The 17,645-nt window shown below is 40.5% G+C and overlaps 3 protein-coding genes across 4 annotated transcripts; 1 reads left to right on the top strand and 2 right to left on the bottom strand.

Moving 5' to 3' along the window:
• The first annotated feature begins 284 nt into the window (after nt 1-284).
• On the top strand, nt 285-3,211 carry LOC112281140 (protein LATERAL BRANCHING OXIDOREDUCTASE 1). The gene is made up of 4 exons (XM_024517342.3): nt 285-1,581; nt 1,745-1,995; nt 2,147-2,477; nt 2,580-3,211. Exons 1-4 carry the CDS (start codon nt 1,276-1,278, stop codon nt 2,901-2,903), a joined length of 1,212 nt encoding a protein of 403 aa, XP_024373110.1. The 5' UTR covers nt 285-1,275; the 3' UTR covers nt 2,904-3,211.
• Nucleotides 3,212-5,219: 2,008 nt separating this feature from the next.
• Nucleotides 5,220-7,481, bottom strand: LOC112281802 (protein BOLA2). Of its 2 annotated transcripts, XM_024518700.3 has the most exons (4): nt 7,429-7,481; nt 7,196-7,304; nt 5,833-5,855; nt 5,220-5,642 (listed from the first exon to the last, which is right to left on the bottom strand). In XM_024518700.3, exons 2-4 carry the CDS (start codon nt 7,256-7,258, stop codon nt 5,411-5,413), a joined length of 318 nt encoding a protein of 105 aa, XP_024374468.1. In that variant the 5' UTR covers nt 7,259-7,304; nt 7,429-7,481; the 3' UTR covers nt 5,220-5,410. The 2 variants fall into 2 exon arrangements, with proteins under 2 accessions (XP_024374468.1, XP_024374467.1); XM_024518699.3 differs by having other exon boundaries at nt 7,196-7,479.
• A 1,278-nt stretch (nt 7,482-8,759) lies between these two features.
• On the bottom strand, nt 8,760-13,090 carry LOC112281568 (uncharacterized). Its single transcript, XM_024518219.3, has 4 exons — nt 11,868-13,090; nt 11,453-11,623; nt 10,488-10,937; nt 8,760-10,363 (listed from the first exon to the last, which is right to left on the bottom strand). Exons 1-4 carry the CDS (start codon nt 12,339-12,341, stop codon nt 9,236-9,238), a joined length of 2,223 nt encoding a protein of 740 aa, XP_024373987.2. The 5' UTR covers nt 12,342-13,090; the 3' UTR covers nt 8,760-9,235.
• Between the last annotated feature and the right edge of the window lie 4,555 nt (nt 13,091-17,645).

Here is a 17,645-nt window from a genome sequence, read left to right as displayed (position 1 = left end):
CAATTCTTAAAACATGCATCTAGCGCTCGTGCCGGGGGTGAATAGGGCAATTCTACTTTGCCAAAAACTGTAACGCGGGCAGGGGGTTATATTTTTAGATTCTACTAGTGAAGCTTGTACAGATGGCACCTAGACAGCCAATTTAGGTGGCTGTGCTGATCGGGAAACGGGGAAGGGGGAGTCAACGAGATCTATGTGAATTCATTGTTCGGTCGAGCACCCAGGGATGTTGTCTGGAAGTCCTGGAAGACTGAGCCAAACCGCTCTGCCGACTGGAATATTCATTTCTCCGGAACTGTTTGGTGCACTGGTCCTCCCAGGTTCGAATGATAGAGCGTCGAATTTGGAATCCTTGCTCTTGACTACACGCCCGAAGATTGTCCGACTGGAACAAACCAGAATTCTTGTCCTGTCGCATATCAGTTTACAACCCGACTGATCCGCTACGTTGCAATTCCTTGAATGAGAATTCTGAGAGAGCATTAGATTATGTGGTTAGGAGTCGACTTCTACCGCGATCTCTGTTCGCTCGATTCGATTCAAGCCTGTCGTCGGTACTGAGCAGCTACAGACTGAACTGTATTGAGCATGACGTATAGGCATTCAATCTGTTGACTTCCGTTTTGGTAGTTTCAATTCAGCGACGGCTTGCTGTCATTGATTGACCAACCTCGGTTCCTGAAGTATAAGTTTGATGTCCTTCTGCACTGAGAAGCTATCCGCTTTTACAAGCGAATTGTAAGCGCTCAATTCGATCGAGTGTTGATCTTCTATGTGTATTTAACGATATGCCTAGATTTGTTGCTTGAATACTTAGTACGTGAGTATGTGCACATTCTCCTCCTGCAGTCCAATCATCCGAATCCACTTGAACGTTCTTAATTTCGATTTGAAGCGAACTTGTCTGCTCATTCGAGGTACCGAGAGGTAGTCCAGTCATCCTTCCAAAGTTCGATATGCTCTGCAATGGCTCTGCAGCTGCTTCACTGCTCTTGCTCAACAACTAGTACTTCAGAGTCTTCTAATTTTGCACGATATTGCTCTCAACACAAGTGAAGAGATAAGAATGCTCGTTGTATTCCAGTTTTATAATTTTGCTTTCGCAGTGCGAAGCAAGGATCCTCTAATTCTAGTGCACCAACTTAATCCCACATTTACTGAGCTCTTAGAACTAGGTATTTCTCGAAAAGAGTGAATTCGACTGTTAGAATTTGGAATTTCGCATCACCACTAGATCTTTCAAATCTTGCTTGAAGCCTCAATCCGGCTTCGTTTATGAGAAAGGTAGATATGACAGAAACTTCAGCTTCAAGAGCGCCTGTAACCCGCAAAGGGTCCGAGCTTCCAGTTTCTGTCGACACCACGAAAATGGTGCAATTCTTGGTGGAGAAGGGACTCACCGAAGTGCCTCCTGAGTTTTTGTTACCGAAAAATCTCAGGCCATCGTCAACGCGTATGAAGAACATCCCACGCACCTTTCAGATACCGGTCATTGACATGGCCAAACTGAATCACCCGGACTTCGGAGAGAATGTTGTCCGAGAAATAGGCCGTGCGTGCGAGGAATGGGGTTTCTTCCAGGTATAACCAAATTACAATGAGAGTCCTATTTCCTGGGTGGTGTGGATGACATGTGTGGTTCTCGCAATGGCCACTTGAGCACCTTTGGCTGTTTCAAGTTTATCCAGCCTATTGCCTTTCGAATTTCAAATCTAATTGGTTTCCGGTAAATGATGTTGCGCAGGTAATCAACCACGGATTTTCAGCAGAGCTGATGCAAGGGGCAATGCAGATGTGTGGTGAGTTCTTTGCTTTGCCCATGGAGGAGAAGAAGCTCTATTCTATGAAAACAAGCTCTGGCATTGGGTATGGACGTCGCATGGCCGTGAAGGAGGGGGTCAGGGTTGATTGGGTGGACCGCCTGGGGTTCTGGAGCGCCTCCGAAGAACACCGTAAGCGGCAACCACTTGACGTTATTTGCCCAGCAGCTTTCAAGTAATTTCTCGAACTTAACTATGTTTCTGCACAATTGTTTCTGTTAAATTTTTGGAATGACTGGGACTTCTGCATTCTAGAGTGGGCCAGCCCAGTGATTTTTAGGATGTTAGCAGGTAGTTGACTTATCTATCTCATTACATGAATGCAGTGCAACTATGAGTCAGTATGGAGACGAGATTCTGAAGCTCGCGCATGTGATTCTCTCTGCTCTTTCGCGCCACGCTGGCCTCGATGGTAACTATTTGCTGGATAGGCTTGGGGAGACGAATACGGCCGGAGTGCGCACAGGAATGAACTACTACCCTCCTTGTCCGCAACCTGACCTGGTGATGGGAATTGGTCAGCACGCCGACGGGAGTGTGCTAACGATAGTACAACAGGATGGCACACCTGGGCTTGAAGTGCTCAAGGACGGGCTGTGGGTGCCAATCCCCGCCATTCCCGAGGCTTTTGTCATCAACGTCGGTGATCAAATTCAGGTACCAACCTCTCGCCTGTCGCCTCTTTATTGTCTGTAGCGACGACACTCTCCAGCTCGTGCACAAGATTCTAATCGTAGTATAACTTTCTGTTCAATGCAGATGATCAGCAACGAGAGATACAAGAGCGTGGTGCACCGAGTGGTAGCAGGAAACGGTAGTGGCCGCAAGAGCATCTCGAACTTCTTTTTGCCGAACTGGGAGACCGTGGTGAGCCCAGCTCCCAGGTTTTGCACCAGGTCGAATCCGGCGCGATACCAGCCAGTGAAGTTTTCCGAGTACATCACTGAGTTCATGAAGGTCCCTCTCGGAGAAGAGAGGTTTGTGGATCTTTTCAAGGTTCCTGCGAGGAATGAGGGAAACCAATACCTCATCTCAGCTGAAGGCACGAAGGGAAAGATCTGTCCCCAAAGATTTTCTGATTAGTACCCATAGCTGGGTAGCATACAATTTTGTCAAACTTACTCGTTAGAATCTCATTTTCAATAACATCCTAATTCATCGGGGTGCTCAGAATGCAGCAGAATGTCACAAGTAAGAAGAGACTTAGAACTTGTACATACGGTTCCTGAAGGTAGCTAGTAGGTTATGAGCTGAGACTTTAGCCGGCTTCAATCATGTAATTCTGCCATAAAACTTGAGCTGCTCAATACATGCAAGAATACTAAACTAGATTCTTACCCCCCTTCAGTTTGTACTCCCTAAAGCTTTTCAGTTGTTCAGTTCACTCTAAGAAACCTACTAAGTGAGCATGCATGAGGGTGGGGATTGCCACTATGGAACGACTGTCTCTACAAGCGTTAGAAAATGCTTCATCTTTCCCCCTTCCAACGATGCAAACTCTAGCCACAGAATTTCATATGCTGTCGCTCGCAGTTCGGGTCCTCCAGCGCTGGCTGTCGCTCCACAGACGCCGAGCTTGCTGGGGCATGAAATTTGTCATCCATAAGATGGATGGATGACTAATTGTATTGGTTGCGTGGATGGATAAACACGCTAAATGGATGGATGGACGGATGGATGGACGGATGGATGGACGGATGGATGGACGGACGGATGGACGGATGGATGGACGGATGGATGGACGGATGGACGGATGGATGGACGGATGGATGGAAGGATATATGGATGTGTGTGCGACACATATACTTTTTACTATAAACTCCTATTTTAAATTTTTTTATATTTGAGATGATTTTGATATAGAATTTTGATCTTTTGCTATTAATAATTATTATTTTAATATTTAGATTTTTTTAATTAAATAAAAATATAAAAGAAACATTCTAAAAATAATGTATATATTACATCAACCTATTTATATACTTTTTAAAAAAATGGTAAAAGTACATGGCAATGGATGTTTAAATAATTTATTTCGATGTATTTGATTTTTAAGATATTAAAGATATAAAAATAATATTAAAAATAAATAGTTAAATATTAAAATAATAATTATTAACTTCAAAGAAAGATTAAGAACCCAGAAATTCCTCATATCTTAAAGCCTATTTTGAAAAACTATAGTTTAAAAGACATGAATATTCCCTTCTTGATGAAGCAAAATGATCATTCTGAGGTCTTAATCTCTAAACATAGAATATGATAATAAAAAAAATCATCACATGGGCAAAATTATTCTTTTGTGCGATTCTAGGATGGCAACTCATATCTTGACAATTGTGTAAAAATGTATATTTTAAAGAATTTTTAGAATGGCTTCTCAATTTTTAATAAAATCTATCTCATTATGTGGAACTTATGCAAATTCCAGGGGACAACATCAATCATGCTTTGTAGAACAAGAATTCATTCTTTAAGTAAGTTTTAATCATAATTTTCAAAAACTTTAAACTTGTAAAGTTCTAGAAGGAAATTTGATACTAAAATTTAAAATATAAAACATATTTTAAAATGTTCAATTAATAATTATTTTTAAAACAAAAAATATAAAAAATATAAAAATATATCTTATTATGAGAAATTTAAGTTAACGTTGTATCCATCTTTGTATTATTCATTTAGAACCTCGATTTAGTAATTATTTTACCAACAACACATATGTACAAAATGATTTAAATTTTTTTTCTCATTAATTATATTAATGATTGTGTAAAAACGATGATTTTTATTTTATTTTATTATAAAAGAATCAAGATACTAACAGTTATATTAATTTGTAATGTGTTTTGATTTCATTATCCATCCTCCATCCATGTGAGTTTAAGCTTTTACTGTTAAGTATTCGGCATATCATTTTATGAAGGAAAAGAATTCTACTGTTTTGTCACATGTGTATGTATCGAAGTTTCTGTGCAAAGATAGTTTGGAAATGCAAATGTTTGCATTTTAAGCTCCCTTCACTGAGATCAATTGATTGAATAAATTTTACATGGCTATTAATATCTCTGATATTTGTATTTAGGTATTGATTTGTGAGAGGGTGTTTTTGAATTTGATTGTTTCACGATGTGTGTTACAATGCGCCAAGTTTTTGTGTGAACAAACAAATTTAAATCATAAATTCATTTCATGTATAAGAATCCTATCCCGGTCAAAGAAACACCATTAGTTAGGACTTCATAAGCAGCAACAATTGGGAAAATTTTGAGCAAGTTCTGAGTATTTTCTGACTGCAAACATTCAGACAAAAACATAAAACAATTGTTGACTGCAAACATTCAGACAAAAACATAAAACAATTGTTGACTGCAAACATTCAGACAATAACATAAAACAAAGTAGTGGAAACTTAAATCTTCTGTACCAAATCACATATTGATTAGAAGGTATCTTACACTGCAAAATATAAACCAAGCACGCATAAATGGGTAAAATGAATAGAAAGTTTTCAAGAAGATCGTCAAGCCACAGAATACTTTGTTGAGGAACAATTCCAAGGGGTGACAAACCATGAAGGTTTCTTTAGTTTCCTAAACCACCGCAGTAGCTGGGTGCTCCTGAACTTCAGCTGCAGGAGCCTTTTGTTCTTCAGCGGGCTGCTGATCATTCCACTGTTTGGGAGTGAGAGCCTTACTGATGGAGAGGGCATGAATGCTCTTCATTTCCTCTGCCAATGCAGTGTTCACAATGCGGTGTCTTTCGAGGAGTCGCTTGCCCTCAAAGGCCGAGGACACGATAGCAACGGCAAAGCTGGCTCCACATCTGCAAACGCATCACAAGAACTTCACCACCAGTGCCTTCACTGAATATATTCCATCCAGTACTTAATGTCATAGCTTGTTCTAAATTTGCGGAAGCTAATTCCAAGAATGGAAGGAGGTGAACCTTAAACCTAGACATCCAGTATGGTTGATATGTTTGTGTGTGGGACGGTGGATAGAGGTGAACTTACCCGCCAGACGTATCTATGACCTCCTGTATTGGTCATCACCGCCAGCCAAGCACCAGAAGACATCGCGGAATTTGTCAGCAGATCGAAGAACCAAAATTTCACGAATAAGGACAAGTCAAACATTAGAAACCCTCAAATAAGACATAGTACTGACAATATCAAGTGGAATGTGTTATTTTTCTCCATATTCAGTTTACGAAACACACTAGTGGCCACACTAAATCAGTCAAAGTTGTTTCTTCTCTAGCCAAGGGATAAGATAAAAACCTAAAATAAATAAGTAAACAAGGCAACATTATTTATTTGATAAATTTAAAAATATAAAAACGACTAAAGCGACCAGCGAATCCCAAGTCGTAAATGGGACGTAATGAAGAGACATATAGTTAGCAGTCAAAAACGTCTATTTAGCGATCTAAGATTTCACTGACAGTTCTCAGTAAATAACTGGAATGAGCCAAAGCAAAAGACAGAAAGACGCATTACGCGAATTCACTACGATTTAACGCGACCAGCTATGAAGATCCGAGATGCTGCTATTACAAACGAGTTCAACCTACGCAGTAGAGAACTGAAGAGTCCAGAAGATACGAAATCCACAAGGCAATGGCATCAAGCATCACTAAAGCTATATCTCCACTTTCCTAATCGGCTACCTCAGGGTAAGTCAGCATAAGAGCTTTATTAATATACTCCGTATCCAATGATCTCTTTCAACAACAACAATGAAGGACAGAACAAGTGAATTAATTACTCCCTCAAGCATCTCAAACAAGAAAATTCAAAGCTGAACACACAGGTGATGTCTCGCAGAATCGCGAGACAAATTGCCACTAGACCAACCACATAGGCAACATCGTAACATGCATGTACCAAGCACTGCATGGAAATTAGGAAAACACAATCGGAGTCAAACATATTCCTGCAACTTCCAAAAAACTTGATCGAAACGTTGTGGCTGCGCACGACCGAGAGATATTGGTAATAGAGCACGAAACGAATAATGTATAGCGAAAGTCGAAAAGCATAGACAAAGCCCTTCCCTAAGACAACGACAACTAACACTTCAAAGGAAAATAAAGCATCGTGCAAAGGCTGACACAGCTTTACAGAAAATATCCACCGACATAGCTCTGACATGATTCTCACAGAACCACATGAAAAAAAATTCAAGAATAAGACCAGGCGCCACGACTCATGCAACCCCTAATCTAATCCACCACAACGAACGAGAAAGCGTGTAATTCCACTTTCCGCAGCAAGAATAAGAACAACAAAACCAGAAACGAACAAAACCACCGACGAAGAGCGAGAAAATGAACAATTGGAGGCATATCAGAGAGCTAAAGGAAAAAACGCATACGAGGTATGTAGGCTGGAGCTTGGAAGTGAGCGTAGCCTCGACGCCTTCTCTAGTGACACCCATGGCAACCCCGGCTCCGCAACGCTCCGCGCTACTACTCTAAACAATGCTGCAACGAAACACGACGAGCACGCGGTAAAACTTGGCAGGGAATAGGAGACTGGCGCCGGCTCCCTCGCTCTCGAAATCGACGCAACACACGAAACGACACAAGAAATAAAAACAAATCAAACCTTCGTGCAAGCTTTCGTAAGCTGTTGATCGTAATGGGTTTGGCTCGGGGAAAAGGGGCACAATGCTTCGTAATGACCTGTGTCCATGCCATCTGTACGGGGCGCGGTTTTGCAATTCGTAATGCCCTGAGATCCGGGACCTTTTTCCGTGGAAGTACCGGTGCCCGCTTGGCGTGTGCGAGGCTTGTGTTGGCCATGCATCGGCTCCTCCCTTCCTCCCTCCCCTTGGCTTGGCTTTACTCATTCCCATGAACACGTGAATAATCCCTCTACAAATTTCTATTCTACTCTATTCTATTCTATTTATATTTATTTTACAACGTTTTTCAAAACATTTCACACACATGTATGTTTATTTAAAGAAATTTAGTTTAGTTTAATATATATATTATACACATGAAAGTTCATCCAAATAAAATAAAATAAAAATATTACATTTTATTCATTTTAAAATTATTATCTTGTACTAATTCCGTTATTTTATTTTTTAAAAAAATTTGAGCCATGCAATTGATTTTTAAAAAAATTATTCTATAATAAGTTTTATACATTTTGAATGACAAGATGAAAAAATTGTGTAGTAAAATCATTAAAACAAAGGACTTTACAATTCTTTTTTTCATATGTGCAAGCAATGTATTTATTTTAGGTCTATTTCATTTAAAATACTTCTCTTTATTGGTCAAGTATTGATATTTTATAAAAATGGTTAAAAATATTGCTCTGCTTCTACCATCGTAACTTAAAGGATGATGTAGAACGTTATAAAGTATTTGATTAAGATTGTATATTATAGTATATACATTCAATTAGAATCTTTAATACTTGAAGTATACCTTTAGGATTCAAAAATTGATATGTTTAATCATCTATACAATGTTGATTAAATTATATATGTAAAATCTTCCATTCATCTATTCAAACTTTTTTTGACTATACAATTATCACTTATTGTAATAAATAATTATGTGTAAGGATGATTTTTTATTAGAATTTAATGAGTAATGATTTGATTAGTGACAATATTTTTTAAGGCAACACATTGAACAAGAATTAAAATAAAAGAATGACTGAAGGTGATTATGCATATAATTTGATCATCCAACGATTAATCTAATGCTTGATTATCAATCTAATTCTATCTAAGTGATACAGCTACACCACAAATACATTGCAAAACAAGACTTCAGACCTTCACAATGAGTGTTTTTTTCTTGAGAAGAAAACTAAAATCACGTGCTTAATAAATCCAAAGTTATTCAACGTCATTCACAACGAAAAAAATAAATCAAAGATCCTTTAATTCAACATTAAAAAATCTTTGTAAATTTGGTTCCTACAACAACCTCACTAGCACTAACCCTCAACATACAAACTAATACAAGAGACCCAATAAACCTTTCGAAATGTTCCTTTTAAGAATCTCATCGTTTCATCAAAATCTATGAAACCCTCTGTACACATGTTTACATATGTGACACAGAATAAAAACAACAGCAAAATCGCCCGTTGTTAAAGTCAAAATGTGAAGTAATTTTATTGAGTTCTGGCATAAAATTGACTCTGGGCTTTCACGATTTTCACAAGAGCTTATACAAGAGAGGGACGCGTCGTCATCAATCCATCAGTGAAGGCTTGTTCCGGAGCCTTCGATCCCACATCCTTCCATAAAAGTAAGCGTTTTTTCAAAGCAACATACATAGCTACGGAGGCAGCCTAGATCTGCGAAGAGGGCGTGATTTTGGGTGCAGATTCGGCACTGACGATGGCGGTGACGCAGATTAACTAGAATCTAGCGTTGCGGGACTTACTGATGGCGCCGGTCCGGCGCCGCGGCCACCGCAGATCCTTGACTGACGAAGGGCCTTGGGCTCTTGGACAATCCGGTCGAAGGTGGATCCTTCGATGTGGACATCATTGCCGACGCCAGAATGGTTGAGAGTTCGGCATCGTGGGACATAGGTTGCACCTGCAGTCCTTCCGTGGTGCCGCTGGATGCCACCGGAGTGAATGACGACGGCGGTAAGGACGTATTTTGGTGCCCCTCCCTGTGCCTGATCTCCGTAACTTGCGTGGCCAGATCCTGCAAGCTCTGGTTGTTGTTGTTGTTGTGCTGGTGAGCTAGAATGGACGTGATGGCCGCCGCTAGAGCTGCCGCGAAGTTGGGATCGGAAGTAATCGCTGCTGTGGCGGCTGTCATGGACTCGGCCAGTGTCGTCGGTGATTCTGGTGGTTGTGTTACTGCCGGTTTGTGCTGGTGGTCGCTGCGTGTCCCGTCCGAGGAGTCCATTTGGCGATGGTGATGGGTGGTCGGGTCGCTGAAAGCCCCTCTTAGGGTTAAATTGCTGCCATCGTGTTTGTGAGCTGTTTCATTTAGGAACATCGGGCAGCTTATTGTAGTGGGTTGTTGGGGGATCATCAATTGTTGCTGAGTGGTAGCTTGTGAGATTGTGACGCCATTGATGGTGGTGTCCTGGAAGTAATGCAAATTTGTGGATGCAGTGCCAGGGGAGTTGTTCGATCTGTTGCTTATCTGGGAGGCGGGAGTGTTCGTCAGGTCTAATGTGATTGTTGGAAACGGGGAGGAAGCAGATATTGCCGGGACTGCTGTGGAGTTTTGTCCTTGAGGGCCCGATATTGTGATGAACTGAGGCGTCGTGGCCATATGAGGCGTGGCGCTAGTGGTGGATCCCGTGAGAAGCATGGAGGCTGCAGCGGACGTGGTCGACGCCATCACTGCAGCAGCGAGCGACAGCGCATGGTTGTGAGTCCCTTCGTAAGTGGTGACCAGAATTGAGGTGTCCTCTTCGCATCTTTGTACCTGCTTGCGAACTGGACAGCCGGGCGAAACAGTGCAGCGGAAATATGCGCGAGGCCACGGATTCCCTTTTGCCATCTTCTGGCCATACTTTCTCCATTGGCATCCATCATTCATCTGATACAAATGACCACAATCTCAGATCAGGCTCTCGCGTATCCCGCCAAACCTGCGCCATACCCACGAAGAGAACAAGCTGAAGGAAGATTGATCTTTGAAATGAGGTCACTCAAGTTCTCACCGTTGCAGCATCTGAGCGAGCCCTGACAGAAACCCGGGCTTTCTTGACCTGATCTCCCTCGAACTGGTTGACGGATTGGCCTTGAGGGACGTCGCAATGGCTAATCTTCTGTGATTTATTAGCTTGCCATTCACTCTGATGCACCGATGCTCGCTGTTGGAGTTGACAAGCTTTCTGCGACGGAGAGGGAGGTTGCAGCATGGCAGGACGTCCTTGGAAAGACTCGGAGGGTGACAATGATCCTTCAGGGGATGGCCTTCCACATCCGGGCCGGGATACCGTGATGTCTTGAATCTGGGGCGACTGATTGTAGAAAATTCGTGTTCCTATCATCTGCTTCGCAATCTGTTCTTGAGGTGCTGACCTGGGAGAACTTAATCCGTGAAACTTCTTTATATCTGGATTGCTTGGGATCGATGCCTCAAGAATAATTGGCGATTCAGATATGCACTAACATACAAGCAAGTCAACAATTATCTGTTAGTGAAGTATATTTTAAAGTGAAGCGAGATGGTACAGTGGGACAGTGGGCGGTACGTAAAAAAAGATAGAAAAAAAGGACAAAGAGGAAAACCGGTTTGCGTTTGTTTTTACCGACAGAGTCAAATATCAGTAGGAAACAATTTTTTCAGGATCTGACAGGCTTTGAACAAAGTCCTAAGCTGTGCAAATCTACTTACATGCGCAAATTGTCCACTTATCCTTGCATACGAGATTGGTTATTGGCCAGTTTATGACCAATTTGTAGCATGGTGTAACCTTTCTCCTCATTTGGATCATATAGATGGAAACTCAAGAACCGAATCATATATATATATATATATATATATATATATCTATATGCACACACACATATATTTGAAACGGTATGAGCTTAATTATGTGCGAAGGGTGGCGATGACAAATTCAACTGAGGAAAAAGTGTTGGGACATGTATTGTTAATGAATCGGGACTGGTGTGCTACCTGTTTCTGGGGACTTTGAACTTGATTATTCAAAGTGTCGCTGCTCCGTTGCATTGAAGCGACCACATGAATCTGGAGATTGCGGTACTCCGTCGAAAGTTGCGTTAACATGGACCGGAAACGATCATTTTCTTCACTCAGGCGGGTGATTTCCGTGCGTGCTGCCATTAGCTGCAATTTGATGGGGAAACCCTGGTCAGTGGTTACATTCATGTTGCAATAAACAATGTTTCCCTCACTCACCGCTTGACTACAATAATCGTAGGCCTTTCACGACGCCAATTGGTATTCAGCGAACCAAAGTTTCTGCTGGGTGTTGAAACAAGATCATTCACTTCATTCTAAGAGAAGCTGAATCACTTGGTAACGCACTTGATTGGGAAGCAAAGTTCTGACAGGTAAAGAGATGCGTTACCTCGTCTCTGAGATGAGTGGCAACAGAAGCGGTTGGTCCAGCAGGAGAAGAGGGTGGTGATTCGTCCTCCACACTTGAAGGCTCGGCTCCACGGGTTAACAATTGAGCTCTCTCTCTAAATTCACTTCCACGGCCTCCAACTTTGCACTTAAAGGCATACCCATTCTCATGTTGCTGCCGTATCCTTCGAAAATTTGGTGCAGGACTTCTGGTTTCATCATACTTGGTGCCACACATCTGATGATCCTGTCCAATTTGAGGGTTTTTTTTATGCTCGCCTTTTTCCACTTTCTTGTCCTCATCGACATTGTCTTCGTCGAGCTTCACAGATAAATCTATGTCGGTCAACATATCAAATCTGCCGCTGGTGCTGCTCGTCTTCTTAACAACTTCCACCACCATGTTCTTGTTGTCAAACCTATTCACCACTTCCTTGTTAGTGCTCTCACCGTTAGAAGACTCCAGCATCCACATAACGAACTACACAACCGATGTCGTCCCAAAAATCTAGTCGGGAACTGAGCATCGAGACACCGCCATATGGGTCTCCTCGTCACTATCGTCAGTGAACACATATGATAAGACTGCCCAACCACTTTTTCTGATCCATAATTCCTAACTGACTACAGCTCACAAAATGTTTCTCTGGTGCACCCAAAGAGTTGGATACATCTAGGTGAGATGTCTACGACTGTGTTCCATACAGCATCGAATTCGGAGCTGGAGAAAGGGAGTAGCTGAAGCATAAAAGCAGGGTATCAATGTCGAGGAATGAAGGGTGGTCCACAGAAATAAGTAATGAGACGAGAGGGCTAGAGAGAGCGAGATTGTCCATGATCTTTGAGTAGGTGGCTAGCAAGAAGTCCCGTTTTACGTTAGCTCTCTGACGACAGATGGACCATTGCAGATAAGTGGGGGGTTTGAGAATGACTATCTGAAGTCTTCCCCTGGCATTAACTTCCATAACATCCTTTTTAAACAATTTCAGTTAATATTTTCCTCTGTTGTCGATCACCGGATGTACGTCAGAGCTCTCTTCGACATACGGAATCACTGCTGAAGTTATGACAATTACGTTCGGCAGACTCCCAAAGCACCTGACAACAAAGGAGATAATGCTAGGGAGAAAGAACAACGACAGTCTAGAATACTCCGGAATACAAGGATTGCGGAATTGACTCAACATGACCTGTACACACAACTTCATTATTCATCTTTGTGAAACATAAACCGGTCAACCGAGTTCGATATTCTTGGAATACGCTTATCAAGAATATTGGTCGCTTGGTGCCAGTCAGCCGAAGGAGCCTCAGGTCACCCTCCGTCCCTGTTGGAGACGAAAGGTTGAAACTCCTCGTAACGAATGAGATGATCAGTGAATTAGCAATAAAAATCGTATAAACGGTTCCCCAGAGAATTGCATTATTGTCCTTCATCTTCAGATGAGAAGAGACCCACACAGGTCCACACATACTCATACGGATAGATAGGCAGAGAGAGAGAGAGAGAGAGAGAGGTCGAGAGAAACTCTAGAGGAGTAGACTATTTGCAAAAGGCTAGTCCGAAAGACAAAGCCAGTGGTCTCATCTCTGGAAAACCACTTACAAGTTCTGTTAAAATTTCAGGCTTCGGTGACAATTTCCTGTTCAAATATGGAGTCGACATCAAGCGTGGAAGAGCAATGCTTTTCTTCGCGCTAAATATATATATATATATATATCACAATTTCAATCAACTAGTACTACATCAAATTTTGCTCAAAAATATCTACTAGCAGTGGTGGTAGATTGATTATGTGTGTGTGTTAGTGTATATATATATATATATATATATATTATATTTATATGTGAATGCTACAATGCTGTAAGTGCATTTCGATTCGAAAAAGAGCCACTGTTACAAGAGAAGAAACAATTACCTCTGATAATGGAGTTTTGTTAGAATCACAAAAAGTAATATGGAAAATTATTGCGTAATTAAATGGAGTGACAATCAAAGGCCTCTTTCCTTAAAGTAAACAAAAATCGTTCTTTCTTTTCTTTTTCTTTTTCTTTTGTTTGTTTGTTTGATTTTTTTGTTTTGTTTTGTTTTGTTTTTTTTTTTTGAAACTATAAAACGTGACTTACCTCTGATAACAATGAACAAGATATTCACTACTTATACAAGGGCATTTACACCCTGGCCACATGCAAAACCCTCCTTTATTCCAACGCGTGAGAAAGAAACAGGTCAAATTCTCACAGTAGCACGTTTCGCTTCGTACATTTTCGAAGCTCATTTGCACATAAGATCGTACGAGAAGCTGCGCTTTTACCCTTCATCCGGGAGTCACCTTTGACATAGTGCTGCTGCTGCAAGGGGGCAGAATGGAGCGGTCTTCCGAAGACGCCGCATGCGCATCAGCATTACCACCGACAAGTTGTAGCTCTTGTTGTAGCTGCTGCTGCTGATGTCGTCGTCGTCGTCCTAATTGTCGCTGTCGTTCCTCGGAGCAAACACGGGAGCTCAAGACTCGAAAGTGCTACACCTCCCGGTTTCTGTGTTTCCGGTCAAAGAGAGGGCTGTTATTCTACCACCGATCTCGTCGCCACAGGGGTTGCCAGTCACTGCCCCTAGTGGAGCTATGGAACCGAGAAGCCAACCGCGGAGTGCGAGAGCCGGTGATGGCGAGTGGTGGGGAGGTGCAGCTCGTCCGCATCGATGAATCAGGATGTTCTCAAAACAATGCCACCACACTACAAACAACAAACCCTAATCCACTTCAACGAGCGTTCAGCATTCGCAGTCAATTGTACAGATCGTTGTTGGGGAAGCTCATTCTGAGTGACTTTACGTATGTTCGTACATATATATAATATAAGGGAAAGGGAATGTTAAATAGATCCATGCTTTTACTAAATCAACTCATTTTGATGAAGAATATGGTAATCATGATGAATGTGTGGTTTCTATTGGTTGCAAATCCAATAGTGAAGAAATGAATTTAGAGATTTTTTTTTTTTTTTTTTTTTTTTTTTTTCAATGATGGTTATGATGGGTGGGTCAATTTTGTAAAAATTTGGATCTATTTAACATTCCCATAAATAAATAAATAAATAATATATATATATATATATATATATACATATTTTCATACACAAACAAAGAAAAAGATATTTGAGATGAGATGGAAAATTTGAGGTTATAATGCATGGTGGGTGTTAGATGTAATAAAACATTGAAGTTTTCATATAGGATTATTTGTGAAGTTTCTATGGAGTCATGATCTTTGAAAGTCTTGTCTATTGGAATGATTGTGATTGTTTTGTTTCATATTTATAAGTTCCTAAATATCAAGATATGATCATAAGTATACATTTATTACACAAAAATATTGAAGAAAAGAAGTGTAAAAGCTACAAATACTTAGCATCAGCAAAGATTGCACTCTAAGAGAAGTGTGGAGAAAGATGATTCTTACTTCCAACACTCTTTACTTATAGATGGTGGTTTGCTAACCAACGAGGCAACTTCCATCTTTTTGATATTACTTCCATTTCTACTTCATCCAACTAAACCCTAGGTTCTTTCTTAACCTAGTCGCCACCTATAAAATCCTTGGTGCCACCATGGTAACTTCTTTTAAGTCTTTGCTGCCTTTTGATTATTAGCAACATACTATGCTTAATCTCTATGTAGTTGTAACTAAGCAAGTACTTGCTGATCTTCAATACTCCCACTTTGCTAATTTTCAAAAGGCTTTCAATTCTAATCTCTACATCAACTCATGATGTCTATCCTTCACTGATGCCTTTGTAAGCACATCAGCAAGCATGTCATTTGTAGCACAATACTTCATACTTATTATTCCATCTTCAATCTTCTCTCATATGAAATAATGTTGAATATCAATGTGCTTGGTCCTTGAATAGTGTTTTGGATTCTTGGCAAATGCAAGACATCCTTGATAGTCACACATAATTAGAGTTGCTTCTAATTGCACTAGTTCAATGTCTTTTAAGAGTTGTCTTATCCAACACGCCTCCATTGTACAATGACTTGCTGTCATGTACTCTGCCTCCATCATTGATCATGTAATTATAGGTTGTTTCTTGTAATTCCATGAAATAGCTCCCATTTCAATGAAGAAGACATATCCCGTTGTGGATCTTCTATCATTTGCATCTCTAGTCCAATTCGCATTACAATAACCTTGCAAATTAATGTTCTTACCACCCAGGCACAACTTGAAGTCCTTTGTACCTTTTGAGTACCTCAATATCCTCTTTACCATTGTCTAATGTAATATTCTAGCCTTAGACATGTGTTGGCTTACAACACTCATTACATATGCAAGATCCATTCTTATGGCCACCATTGCATACATGAGTGAGCCTATTGCTGCCTTGTATGGAATACTTTGCATCTCACCTTCAACTTATGCAAACTCTTCATCCGTGAACTTCATCAACTTCAAATTTACCTCTAAGGGTGTTTCAATGGACTTATACTCCTCCATATTGAATCGTTTCAATACTTCTTTAATGTATTTGATTTGGCTCATTGTAATGGTCTTGTTACCACGATCTCTTACAAATTCCACTTCCAAACAATAGTACAACTCTTCCAAATCACTCATCTCATATTCCTTCATCTTCTTATTTCTTTGCTAAATTCAAAGATGTGTCCACAAACACACCATTACTCCCACTTGGACACATCTCCAAGTGCTCACAAGCACTCTTGTGCTCCAAAAACTCAACATCACGACTTTTAATGAACTTCTTGGTTTCCAAGCACATTAGCCTATATGCCTTAGTACCTTCACAATAACCAAGAAACACACACTTTGTATCCTCTGCATCAAGTTTGGACCTCATACGATCTGGTGTTTTTGCATATGCAATGCAACCAAAGGTCCTTATATGGGAAATGCAAGATTGTCTCCCATTCCAAGCTTCTTGTGGTGTCATTGATGCAAGAACACTTGTTGGATACTTATTTCTTATATACATTGCATTCATTATAGCTTCTGTCCAAAATTCATAGCTAAGGTTTTGCACATGAAGCATGCTCCTTGCCATCTCTATAATGGTTCGATTTATCCTTTTAGTAACACCATTTTGTTGTGGACTATATAGAGTTGTGGTTTGTCTAGCAATTCTTTCATTCTTTAAATAAACATCAAATTGCTTAGACATGTACTCACCTCTATTGTCCGTACGCAGCACCTTGATCTTACATTCATTTTGTTTCTCAACAAGTGCTTTAAACTCTTTAAACCTCTAAAAGCATTCACTCTTGGCTTTAAGAATGTAGATCCAAATCTTTCTTGAATAATCATCAATGAAAGTGAAAAAATACCTTGATCCTCCAATACTTGTGTTCTTCATAGGTCCTCATACATCAGAATGGATAATCTCTAATAACTTGGTAGCACATGTTGCTTCATTCTTTGGAAATGAGGCCTTTTGTTGTTTGCCTTGTATGCATGCTTCATATACAAGTTGTTTTGCATTTTGGCTTATATTGCTAAAATCTAAGCCACTTACCATAGACTTGAGCTCTCTCATGCTCTTCACATTCAAATGGCCAAGGTGACAATGGCATATATTCAACTTGTCTTGGTTTGATGTAAACTCAGCAAATACAGCTACATCCACTCTATTCACCTTCTTACAAATGAGATAGTATAAATTTCTCTCTTTTAAGCCTTTGAAGATCTTCTCTCTACTTAATGTTCTTACAAAACATCCATTCATGTCAAATTAAACTTTGAAACCTTCTATTATAAGTTTA

This window comes from Physcomitrium patens, chromosome 4, assembly GCF_059467195.1.
Source record: "Physcomitrium patens ecotype Gransden chromosome 4, ASM5946719v1, whole genome shotgun sequence".
Lineage (NCBI taxonomy): Eukaryota > Viridiplantae > Streptophyta > Bryopsida > Funariales > Funariaceae > Physcomitrium > Physcomitrium patens.
The sequence above is the reverse complement of the archived record's forward strand: the minus strand, read 5'-3'. Positions and strand labels throughout refer to the sequence as shown.